Source organism: Choristoneura fumiferana, chromosome 2 (genome assembly GCF_025370935.1).
Source record: "Choristoneura fumiferana chromosome 2, NRCan_CFum_1, whole genome shotgun sequence".
Classification (NCBI taxonomy): Eukaryota; Metazoa; Arthropoda; class Insecta; order Lepidoptera; family Tortricidae; genus Choristoneura; species Choristoneura fumiferana.
Window position 1 is genome coordinate 607,046 of NC_133473.1, and position 12,881 is coordinate 619,926.

General features: G+C 36.3%; 1 protein-coding gene across 4 annotated transcripts; it reads right to left on the reverse strand.

Moving 5' to 3' along the window:
* Positions 1-4,967: 4,967 nt before the first annotated feature.
* On the reverse strand, positions 4,968-9,816 carry LOC141445599 (uncharacterized). Of its 4 annotated transcripts, XM_074111440.1 has the most exons (5): positions 8,949-9,816; positions 8,804-8,869; positions 5,915-6,122; positions 5,650-5,815; positions 4,968-5,061 (listed from the first exon to the last, which is right to left on the reverse strand). In XM_074111440.1, the coding sequence occupies exons 3-5, from the start codon at positions 6,039-6,041 to the stop codon at positions 4,986-4,988; spliced, it is 369 nt and encodes a 122-aa protein (XP_073967541.1). In that variant the 5' UTR covers positions 6,042-6,122; positions 8,804-8,869; positions 8,949-9,816; the 3' UTR covers positions 4,968-4,985. The 4 variants fall into 4 exon arrangements, 2 of the variants coding, with proteins under 2 accessions (XP_073967541.1, XP_073967542.1); XM_074111441.1 differs by lacking the exons at positions 5,650-5,815; positions 5,915-6,122; XR_012453339.1 differs by lacking the exons at positions 4,968-5,061; positions 5,915-6,122 and having other exon boundaries at positions 5,104-5,815.
* Between the last annotated feature and the right edge of the window lie 3,065 nt (positions 9,817-12,881).

Consider the following 12,881-nt stretch of genomic DNA (forward strand, 5'->3'; position numbering starts at 1 on the left):
ATCAGTGGGCCGCAGGGAATATACAATTATTAATTTAAATCCGCATGAGGGTAATTTATTGCGTTGCTAAATATAGGGCAAACTCATAAATTAAACAGTTAATTCAATTTATTCGGAAAATTGGAAAACTTTTATTGAAGCCTTGGTGGCCTAGTGCAGCCTTTTGTCAGATACTAAACTTTGAAATGCCAGTGGGATTGTTTTAACTTTTCTAAATAATAAATGTTTTTACAGGTTTTATTTTTATTTTTTTGGTGGCGCCATATTTTGCCAAATAGCTGAACTAATTCAAAAGATGCCGAGAAAATGTCGCCTAGGTACTTATTTTTTTTCTTAATCTCATTTATTTTATAAGCCATACATCTTAGTTATGATTAAGTCGGCAGGTAGGTACTTTCTTTATAGTCATAAAATCAATAGAACAAGGAGTACTCGTACTCTTCGCGAACTAAAACTTAGTTTTTGTTTAACGTTAAATTCAGAAAACCTTATTAAGATTTGTTGGACTTGTAAAGTTTTCTTGGAATTCAACAATTTCTACATTCTAGACATAACTTATTGCTTCGTTAATAAGCTCTTGAAGCTTTTCTGCAGGCAGACAAACTTTGACAGTAGACAAAAAGCTTGTTCATTAATCTAGATATACAAGCTTATGTCTACCTTTTTCTGTGGTCAATTATTTATTTCGATTTTCGTTATTACTAATAAACTTAATACGAATTAATATTTGTCATTCGAAAGAAAAGAAGAAAGTTTGTGAAAACAGAAAATGTATTGCTAGACCACGACAAGGTAATGATAGAAAATTCTGTCAATATATTGACAATTTTCAATACAGAATAGAGTACTTAAATAAATAATTACCACTACGAGTAGGTATCTTAAGCTTACAGTTACATTAAAAAATATTTAAAAGGACTCCCCTTAGGCAAAGTTTCGAAGATGCTGGCAGCGTTCCCTCTCTGAATTGTTAAGCTCATTCTTTGTCCGAGAAAACTGCCAGCTGTTCAGTTTCTTGTGACATCTACTCAATATCTGTTATTTTTTAACCTTACTGAGATCAAAAACACGGATTGTGATAAAATTCACTCAATATTCTTAATTCCGAAAATTTTCAAAGTTCCCAACGGTATAGCAATAAACAAACTAGTAACAAAACAGCTAGTTTGTTAGTCCATAAACTTTCTAAAGTGTTGTCCTTGAAAATGTAAATACAGATCGCAAAATACGTTCCAAACTTTCGAACTGCGTAGTTTTAAAAGTGCTATTAAAGCTCTGTATCAGAAAAAGAAAGAACGATAACACGATTCCTTTAAGACCAATAAAAATATTTGTATTTCAGCTACATAAACGAAATAAAAACTTTGCAGGAGCCGAATTTTCATTTCTCTAAACAAAACTCCGATGAGAAAATTAAGTTATGGCTACGTGCGGCGTAGAGCGGCTACGGCGTAGAGGCTCTATGGACCGCAGCACCGCGGTCTTGGGTTGGAGGAGCCAACTCGGGAGAATCCTAATTTTCTGCTTCGCTAATTATCTTTGGGTTATTTTCAAAATAACCTTGTGTTTAACGCGGAAATGTTATTAAATATTGTAATCTTCGATCTTTATCATTATTTTTTCTTCGACAGTTGTTGAAAAAATCAAGGAGTATTCATCTAAGTCGAGTGTCGTGCTTGTTGGTTAAGGAAAATAGCTGATTTGTTGCTCCATCACAAAAAAAATATTTCTTTGATTATTTATTTCGATACTCTCTGCGTAGATCAAGGTGGCGTAGTGGTATACGCTTGAACTACGGGTCACGAGGCCCCGAGTTCGAATCCTAGAATAGCATAATAACATTTTATATTTCGTTTATATTTTTTTTCCATTGTGTTAAATATTTTAGAGGAAAAAACAATGGGATAAAACGGGAAAAATTCTCGAGACTCGAGACTCATCAACGATCTATTTACATACAAATTTGTACGAAACCCTGGCTGCCCGAGTCCGACTCTTAGTTGTCTGGTTTTTTTTTCAGAGCAAACGAACTGCTTAGAAAAACAACGCTATTTTCTACAATCCTAACTTGACACGCTGCCTCGTGTCTCGATTAATCAGCACGTCACCACCACTGACCTAATACTCACAATAAATTCATCAACTGGTCATATGTGGCGAGAGCAGTCAATTACGCGAGCTGCAGGCGAGCATGTCCACGACATGTTTAGTCTTGATTTATGACTGATTTATGGCCCACAATCGTACAAACCAATGTACGGTGTAGATGTGACAACCAGATTGGTTGTATCTTGATGTAAATTAGTGATACTAATAGTGATAATAACAGAGCAGGGAGCGGGTGAACTAGTGAAGCGTGCCTGACCCGAAATGATCCACACAGTATTATTTTATCCTGACTTATCCTATATCCTGAGGGTCAAGGTCACGATAGGTTGCCTTCGGTAAGTATTCTGATGTAGACGTGAACCGTGTAAGGATTCATAGTACCCAGAGAAACAAAAGTGCCACAAAAAAACCGATTTCGGGTTACAGACATTTCAATATTGAGGCCGTATTGCCTAAGGTTTCTGTCGCTCGCAATCGCAATCAAATGACAGTTTTTGTAAGCGAAATCTGTCATTTGATTACCATAGCGAGTGTCAGAAACATAAGGCAATACGGAGTTGGGTTAGAATGATATGACAGCGTGAACCGTAAACTCAGGCTTTGTGTACGACAATTTATATTGGCAAGAATCATCGATGTCAAATTTCCGTATGAAACTTCCCAACTTAAGGTCGTTTGTCACGGTCAGCTAGGCACTACAGCGCCAGTAGATGACGTTAGTGTGCAAATTCCACGTATTTTATTTTTTTTAGCAATGAAAATCTGGATATTTTTAAAAAATAATGTACATGCCCGCCAATAGCGTGAAATTTGTAATGTATCCTACTAAATTTCAGATGTATTTTAATTTAAAAAATAGTTTCACTTTTACTTATAACAACGCGGCAGCGGTGACTGAAATATTTACGCACACATGCTTATAACTTGTCGTCAACAAAAGTGATTGCTAATTTCGACGTCTCGTTCAAACTGCAGATTGGACTAGTTGCATTGGCGTCTATTCATGCTAGGTACGGGTTAGAATCTTCGGGATCAAACCCGGTGTGTGGTTTATATCTTTTTGTTTTTTTTTTTTTGGGATCTCAATTAATGATGTGAATGTATGAGGTAACTACTACCTAATTATTTTTTTAAACATGTAGCTAAAAATGTTTGACCTAATTTGTAAACAAATTTTTTTTTTCAGCTAATTTTATCCCCTGTCATAATATCAAAAACTACTATGTGTATGGAAAATTTAGCTGGTGCCTAAAATACCACGTTACCAGAATAACACACTTTTCAAAATACTAATAATTACAAAAATCGAAGAGATTACTCGAGGAAGTAATTTTTTGTGGAATTTCTTATTTTGGACATCAGGTAAAATGGGAATGTAATAAAATCTAATGAAGTATTTTGAAAAAATAGGCGTTTCGGGAACGTGATATTTTCAGCACGAGCGGAAAATTTTGTCATTATCATCTTCCAGATCCGCACACGTCTCACTGCTGGACACACACAGGTTTCCTCGCACAATGAGGACTTGAGTATTATTTTCCACACTGACCTAGTGCGGATTAGGAAACTTCGCAGCAGGCGTATGAACATTTCCTCACGATGTTTTTAATTGAAGGTTTTATTGAACTACAAATTAAAAACAGTTTATTATTACGTCAGGTTTTTATTTATTTATTTACATCTATAAGTATATGAATAAAATCAGCCTACTCCCACCCACTGCAGGCCCTTGCAATTTCACGCCAGCCTCATACCTCTACACAGCTTACCAGCCGACTGCCAAATAACAATACCTATGTCATACAACTAACGGTCCGAAGGTTTATCCATGGTACCTTGACCCAATTTTGGCCATCATTCCACTGTTTATTTACATAATATGTAGTTTGACAAAATGTACTTATGTGTCATTGCTGTTATAAATAAATTATTTTCTTTCTTCTTTCTTTCTTTACTTCGCAAGTGTCATACTTCCTGGCGGTGACATGGTGTCGCATGGAATTCAAACTAATAAAAAAATTGACCCGTAGTTACAAGAAAACAATGATCAATCTGTCACCACGAGGAATGATACTTCCTGGAAAAAATACGAGAAATGTACGAAATTGTACGCAAATTAAAAAAAAGAGTACTACCCGTAGTTACGAGAAAAGTGTACGTTCAGTACTACTTACTCTTTTTTATGACGATTGCTACATAATGAAATAGCGCCTGCCAGGAAGGATACTTCCGGATTGATCACTGTTTTCTCGTTACTATACACGGGTGGTACAATTTTTTTTAACTAGTGTACAATTTCGTACATTTTTCGCACATTTTTTTTGATTCACGAGAAATTTGAAAAGTCGACTGCTTCATAGGGAAATTGATAGCGCTTGCCCAAGAAGTATCTTTCCTGGTGGTAACAGATTGATCATTGTTTTCTTGTAACTACGTGTAGTACAATTTTTTTAATAAGCTAATAATTTAGTACATTTTTCGTATTTTTTTTATGTGAATTTGAATTCCATACGACACCACGTTACCGCTAGGATGTACGTTACCTTCGCAAAAGCTGCTCACATATGCGCTCGTAGAACTGACTATCGTATAAAAATAATATTACTATACGGCCAGAGGCCAGTTCTGAATCACAATAGATTGCAAAAGCTGCACGTTCGTGCACCCGTAAACTAAAAGATCCAAATAAATAAAAGCCAAAGGAAAAGAAACAAGAAAAAGGGCAGCACCTAACACAGTGAAATATCTAAACATTTTTGGTTTTTGCCAACTTTTCGAAGTACTATTTCGGGTAATATACAATTTTTATAGAATGTCACCAATTTTGGTAACATATTACGAATAAAATTTTTCGTCGCGCTCTATTTCTAATACGGTTATATCATATGTTGGAGAAATATATCCGACGAAGTAACATTTTTGCATTTTACAAACCCGCAGTTGGCCCTGGATCTGGAAACAGAAAAACCATTTATAATATAACAACCAGCCAAAAGCGTGTCGGGCATGCCAAAGATAGGGTTCCGTAGCCGTTACGAAAAAATTAAGTAATATTTTTTTAAGGATTTTGTATTTCGAATTGTATGTGAAATCTTACGTGGAGTGGAGAATCGTATGTGGAACATAGCCCTATAAAGGCTTTTCCTTGTATATTTGACATAATTACTGTGCTAACCAACACTTTAACTCTTAGGGTGCGGGGTAGGGGGGTAGGGTGCAGGTGAATATTTCGCAAGAAGATCACTGAATAGAAAAATCGTCTTGGCAACTCCCCAGTAGTTTTAAAAGAACTTATCCAACGATACCCCACACTATAAGGTTAGTCATGATTTTTTTTGTAACCATTTCGTTGGCATAGTTGCTCATACATCCGTGCAAAATTACGGCTTTTTAACACTGCTCGGAGTAAAGCCGCAGACGGACGGACAGACAGACAGACATGGCAAAACTATAATGGTTCCGTTTTTTGCCATTTTGCCTATGGAACCCTAAAAATGTGTCTTATGAATAGCAATAAAAAAAGTAAAAAGTGATTGATACCTGATAATAGAAGTTGTGCTTTTTGTTATTTGTAAACTACCACCGTCATCAACATAGAGCGGAAAATTTTTTCGGCTTTTGGCAGCGGAAAAAATGTCTTGGTTGCTACGAGCTAATGAGGGAAAACATTTAATTTCCAGAAGTGATTTTTCTTTTTCTATAACCCCTGCAATTTGATCATTGAAGTAAACAAAAGTGTTTTATTGATGATATGTACATATAATAGAAATATGTAATTATTTTGTTATGAAATAGGCTCACACACCATCTGGGCTAGCACCTAGAAAACCAAACTCTTCATCAATAAAAAGCCCTGCTGGCCGAACAGCTTTTTGCAGTTTTTCTATGAACAGTGTCCTGGCCACTGATTCGTTGTACTGGCCATAAGCCATGTCATTGGTCAAAACATTATTTTTATATAAAATACTCTTTACATGGTTATGACAGGGAGTAGTCGCTTTTCGTTTACATATCTGTAGCAAAAATAAAATTAAGCATATTCATATTCTGTAAAAGTTAACAACTGAGGGTGATTCAAGTCCACATGTTACTATGTTTATATAGTGATACCTATCATTTTTAATTATTATAATGAAGAAATCGCGAGTGCGAGTCGGACTCGAACATGAAGGGTTCCGTACCTAAGTACAATATTTTAAAAACAGTTCAGTAATAAGTTTTTGTTAAAAATTCTAATATGACAAGTTTTTTTGCTGATTGTACTTTTTTCCCGTGGTTACCAAAGTACTCATCAAGACGAATCAAACGAGTCCAAACTCAAAGAAATTATGTCGTTTTATTAGAGAGTTCCTATGGTCACCTTTTAGTTTCTTCATCAGATCAGCTGCATGTCATTATAATATTGCATTGTCATCACATTTATACAAAATTTCAGCTCAATCGGTTGAAGATATCCACTTCGAATTTGAGTTGAAATATTTCACCCGAACAAAGAAACGGACGGACGGACGGACAGACAGACAGACAGACAGATGGACACAGTGGATTTCATTATCATAAATTTCATGTCTCTACTTCTAGCTGTTAAAGTTTTGGGATTTTGTTCCGATTCCGTGGGAATATCCGGATAAGCACTAATCTATATGTTATTCCAATCCATCAGCCGTTCAGCGTGAAAGAGTAACAAACATACACACACACTCACACATATATATGTTTATATATATATATATACACACCTCTATCATAATCAGAGGGCTTGGGCAGTAGTTACCAACGCAGGCCCAGTGCGGATTGGAACTTCACACACACGGTTGAATTGCTGTCGCAGGTTTGTGCGCAGGTTTTGTATTTTATAATAATTACTACCCGCGGAAAATTTCTTAACTCTTAAACCAGCCATTGATTGAAATTTCAAGATTATATTCCGATCCTATGGGATTATTGAGATATAAAGTAGCCTCTATGTTGTTTCAGATGTCTAACTATCAACATACCAAATTTCAAAAAAATCCTTCAAGCCGTTTTAGCGTGAAGAAGCAACAAACAAACACACACACACACAAACATACTCACAAACTTTCATATTGATAATATTATTACAAGTAGTATGCTTTATCCCCATTCCGTTTGAATATAAAAATTAAAAGTAAGTAGGTGCTTAAAAAAAACTCGTACCACAAAATAAGTAATTTTTCTGAGTGAACTTTGTGAAAATTAGTTATGTCAAGGTTTAATTTTGTTGACACGTATTGATTTTAGAAACCAGATTTTTTCAAAGCAGTGACGCTATATGTATTATTCCAGGTATCCAACTATCCACATACTAATTAAATTAGGTTCTAACATCAGATCATAGATTTCTATGGTTTGAGGTACTACTCGTAACTAATCCCTAAAGCCGTTTTAGCATGAAACATACACACATACGGTATTATTCAAATACATACGCTCGAATAACATAACCAACAAAACAATTGCAAAATGGTCAAAATTGGTGTGATGTACTTTATGGATGGTCCGTACTCACAAACTTTGGCATTTGCTTCGCACGCGTAAGCCATCAGAACCGATAGTTGAACTGAATTCCAGGATTTTGACTAATTCATAAAATAACATTGCACATAAAATACCCACGGTCAATTTGTAATATGAATGAACTGAAACAATTACTTTGCTCACCCGCGACCTTATATGATAGCTACATTTATGCAAGACTAGCTTTTGCCCGCGGCTTCGCACGCGTGGAATTCGGTGATCGTGCGCCGTTCCCTCGGGAACTGAGCATTTCTCCGGGATAAAAAGTAGCCTATGTCACTCTTTGGCCCATAAACTATCTCTATGCCAAAAATCACGTTGATCCATAGCTCTCTTTCGACGTGAAAGACGGACAAACATACAAATACACACAATTTCGTATTTATAATATTAGTATGGATGTGCATGTTCATGCGTTCTTCCACCTCCTCACTGTAAAAAATTATTGATATATGGGCCTATGCAAAGTAACACTGATTCAATAAATTCAATAAAAATTCGTATCGGCTGAAATTTTGGTATTTTATCCCGATCTCGTGGGTATATCGTGATAAGAAGGAGCTTTCACTTTACACGCCCAGCTATCTACATACCAAATTTCATCCCAATCAGTCGTGACCTTTTATTTTTTTCATATAAGAGGGGAAACAAGTATTCGGGTCACCTCATCATCATCATCCCAGCCTATATACGTCCCACTGCTGGGCACAGGCCTCCTCTCAGAACAAGAGGGCTTGGGCCATAGTTCCCACGCGGGCCCAGTGCGGATTGGGAACTTCACACACACCATTGAATTGCTTCGCAGGTTTGTGCAGGTTTCCTCACGATGTTTTCCTTCACCGCAAAGCTCGTGGTAAATTTGAAATGTATTCGGGTCACCTGGTGGGAAGCAATCATCGCCGCTCATGGGCACCGGTAAAACGAGGGGTATCACAGGTGCGTTGCCGGCCCGTTGCGAGATTGATAGGCTAAGATCCCTAAGCTGTACCGCTCTGGGAATGCCGTCCCGGGAAGCTGGTTCCATAGTTTAGTCATGCGTGGGAAAATGTTCCGCTTGAAGCGGACAGTACTTGATTGCCAACCAATGGAAGAAGCTTTCAAATTTATAATATTACCTATATACTATATGTGTGAAGGATATTTATGTTTCACTTACGCAGAACTCGAATTAATGTTGGGATCGTCATCCATTTTCCTTTTTTTGCACCATACTTCATTACGACTGCAACAACAAGCAGATTAGCCAGGTTATGTTTTCGAAATAACGCCACAATCTGCAATATGGTTTCCACGGTACTTACCTTTTGATTTCTCCGTGATAACGTTTCATTTGTCCCTGAACTCGTTTTCGATTTTTCCTGGGACCAGAGTAATGATGATTTTTATAGTCTTTTCGCGAAGTTCGTGGCTCCATAGTGCAATGCGAATTACAATTTAATTCTCTTGAAACTATAGCTTCATCGATAGCGAATTAGAAAATCGCAGTTTGACTTGACAGTTGAGATGTTTTTGTTTTTCTTTTTTACTTTTACTGTACATATTCCAAATGACAACGTCAGTTCTCTTTATATTTTATCCAAAGAGTATTAGTACCTACAGAAATCATGATATTTTTTTTATGAGTAACAAAATAACATGATATTTACATCGATAATAACGATAGAGCTATATTTCCAAAAATTGAATTGAAATAATATGCTATTATGGCTTCCTACGGACATTTTAAGATACTCAAAAAACCATTAACACTTAGTGCTAGTGCTGCACTCTGACGGCAGAAAATTGCAGTGATATTCCTTATTTATAAGACGTACTCGTGACCCACTGTGGAACCTTTTCATAGAAAAAGTCATAGTGACATCGCATTGCTTGACAAGGGAATTTATTATGACATTTACTGTGAGAGCGTTCTACGGTGGGTCAGGAAGCAAATGGTTTGACTGTATATGCAATTTTCCATACTTATTTGTTAGTAGGTACGCACGGTCGGTGACGATCCACGAATGGCTGCTGGTAGAAGCTGGGTGCGTCTAGCCGAGGACAAGGCGCAATGGCGCTCTTTGGGGGAGGCCTATGTCCCGCAGTGGACTGCTAGAGGCTGATGATGATGATGATGAAGTACGGTCGAGGACTTTAATTCATGAGCCACCGTGGAACCTTGTCATATGAAAAGTCATTCTGTTTTCCTTGTTAATTAATACGATGTCACTATGACGTTTACTGTGAAATGGTTCCATGGTGGCTCATAAATTTAAATAATTTATTGAATCAGGCGTTACTTTGCGGAGGTCCATATCAATGAACTAAAATAATTTCCTTGCTCACCCGCGACCTTACGATAGCTAAGCATATGCAAAATATGCGTGTTCATGCAGTTCCTCCACCTCAACGCGTCAGTGTAGTGTGGTGGTGGTGATGGATGGGTTTGTGTGATTTGTGTGTGTTCTTACAGTGTGGAGGTGGAGGAACTGCATGAACACGCATATTTTGCATATGCTTAGCTATTGTAAGGTCGCGGGTGAGCAAGGAAATTATTTTAGTTCATTCATAAATTTAAGTCCTTGACCGTACGTGCAACGCAATTTTTTCTTTTCGAAAGAAATAATTCTTACGGAAATTAAAAAAATTGGCAACGCATTTGTTCTTTTCGCTTCAGTCTTTTGATCGAAGGGATTTGTACCGATGGCCAGCAAAATATTTAAAAAAGGGCACGTGCTTCAAAATGGTTATTAATTATTATTTGATTTTGATCAGACAAATCAAACGAAAACTGACAGTGGCGCCTAGCTTCGAATTGACGGCGACTTGGCGAATTAGCCGCAACGCACACTACTACCGAGCCTTTGGCGTACGATACTGTCGCCGTCCACTCACATATTGACAAATATGAACTAAAATTATCATCTAGATTAAGCTATTAATCAAAAGCTTTCTTTACATAATTAAAGAATGCCGCAATTAAAGAACGAAATAAACGTTAAGAGATGTGATTTTAGTTTCAAATAATCTTTCAAGTGCACATGGTTGGAAAAATAAATTAGTATGGAAATCGTTCCACCTTAAGTTCGACGTTAGCGGAGCGGCAAGTCGGAAAATGTATGATAAATCATGACTGCTCCTGGCGGTTATAAAGTAGGTGTTCCCTGATACGGTATATTTGACGTGACATTGACGTTGATAAGTGAAAGGCATGGAATATAGAGCCCAATTTTCTCACGTTAGAAAAAATACCAACATGCCTTGTCCAAAAGTTGGTAGACATTTTTAAAGCAGGTTGTAGGTAGACATCGTAAAACTTGTAAGTACAGATATTCTTTCATCATTACCAACAACAGCATTTTAAAAGTTTCCGTCCTTTTTGTGGAGTGATTGCTATTTAAGTGTATTTTTAGGTTTCCCTACCTCAAAAGGAAAAACTGAACCGTTAAAGGTTTTCAAAGTAATTTATAAAAGTGCTTATATATTAGGAACATATTGATAGGAAACCTCGTGAGATAAAATATTTTTTAGTTCGTGGTAGGAAAAATATTTCCTTATTGCACACTAATTGAATCAGCTATATCCACGTTTGCTTAGTATCAAATAATTAGAGCAGTACCTATCCAAAAAAAACAATTATATTTAAATTTATAAAAAAATAATAAAATAAATAACAGCGAGTAGCCACTTAAGGATAATCTGTGCTATTGGTATAATTCAACGTGTTGCTCTACCATCTACGATTTAATACCGCGTCTATTAAGTACGTGAACTTAATCATCCTTCAAGATGGCGGGGCTTGGCGGCTTAAATACCTTAAAGGGCTCTTTGTGGGGGTAATATTTGGAGACTATTTGCATACTTTTGTAGCTGAAGGGTTTTTGGAAAATATTAGCTGAGGAGATAAAGTGCTTAAACCAAGCTTAGTAGCTGTAGCTACAGGCTTTGTGAGCTGTTGTTAAGTTTATTGCAGTTTTTAGTTACCTATTGCTTTTGTTTAATACGAGTTTATTCGAAACTTCTCATCTCTTTATAATAAAAAGGAATTTCATCCTATCCTATCCTACTAATTTTATAAACGCGAAAGTTTGTATGGATGGATGGATGTTTGTTTGAATGTGTGTTCGTTACTCTTTCACGCAAAAACTACCAAAAACGGATTTCCATAAAATTTGACATACAAGTAATATATACCCTGGATTAACATATAGGCTACTTTTTATCCCGATATTCCCACGGGATAAGGATAAAATCTTGAAATAACAACCGCTGGGGTTAGAGTCATGAAATTTAATATAATAGGTAGCTGGACGTCTGGAATAACACATAGGCAATTTTTAATCCTGATATTCCCACGAGATAGGGATAAAATTTTGAAATGTCAACCGCTGGGTTTAGAGTTGAAATTTTGGACAGTTGTTCTTAGCACAAGCTCAATGAACATCACGATATAAATTTTGGGATTTCCCAGGGGAATTTTGTAAAATCCCGGAATTTCAATTGTAACTACCAGATCGAATAATTTACGCGTGCGAAGCCATAGGTAAACTCTAGTATTTAGATAAAAGCAATGAAATGTTTGTAAGTCGCTGTCAATTTTAATATCATCTCGTTTCATTTGTCGTCGCGGGGCATAAGTACCGTTATTACATTTGAAACAATCTTCAGCTTTATCTTTTTCTAAAGATAATCGTTTCAAAAGTAAAATGAAATTATTCTTTTCGATAGCGAGGCCTTGACGGTATAACTTTGTTTGAGATAAAACGAAAAGAAATATAAATTTGTTACTTATTGCCCTGTGCTCGTATACTGAGTATTCCGTGCAAAATAAAAAGTAGGCCAAAATGAGTTTAGTATTTATATGAAAAATAAAATAATTTCTAATGGATGACCGTTTCTTTTTCTTGTGCTGCTTTATTTCTTCGGTAAAAGGTTAAGGATGCATCTGCAAGTCTCTGATGTTGTCAAAGTCAAACTCTGTTATATTTAAATGATTGATAAAGATCTAAAAGTAGTAATACGAATGTGAAAAGTAGGTGATTCCCAACGAGTTTTGGTGATGTTCAAAAATAAGCGAAGCGAGTTTTTTTTTCGAAATTTAATGAGTTGGAAATTGTCTTCATTCCACATGTATATCGTACAACGTTTTACAGTGTATAATCAACGAAACAAATGCACACACTCATGAAAAAAAACTGCAGAAAATTAAGGTAGGTACTAAAAACAGAATGGCAAGTATTCATTCTCTGGGTGCG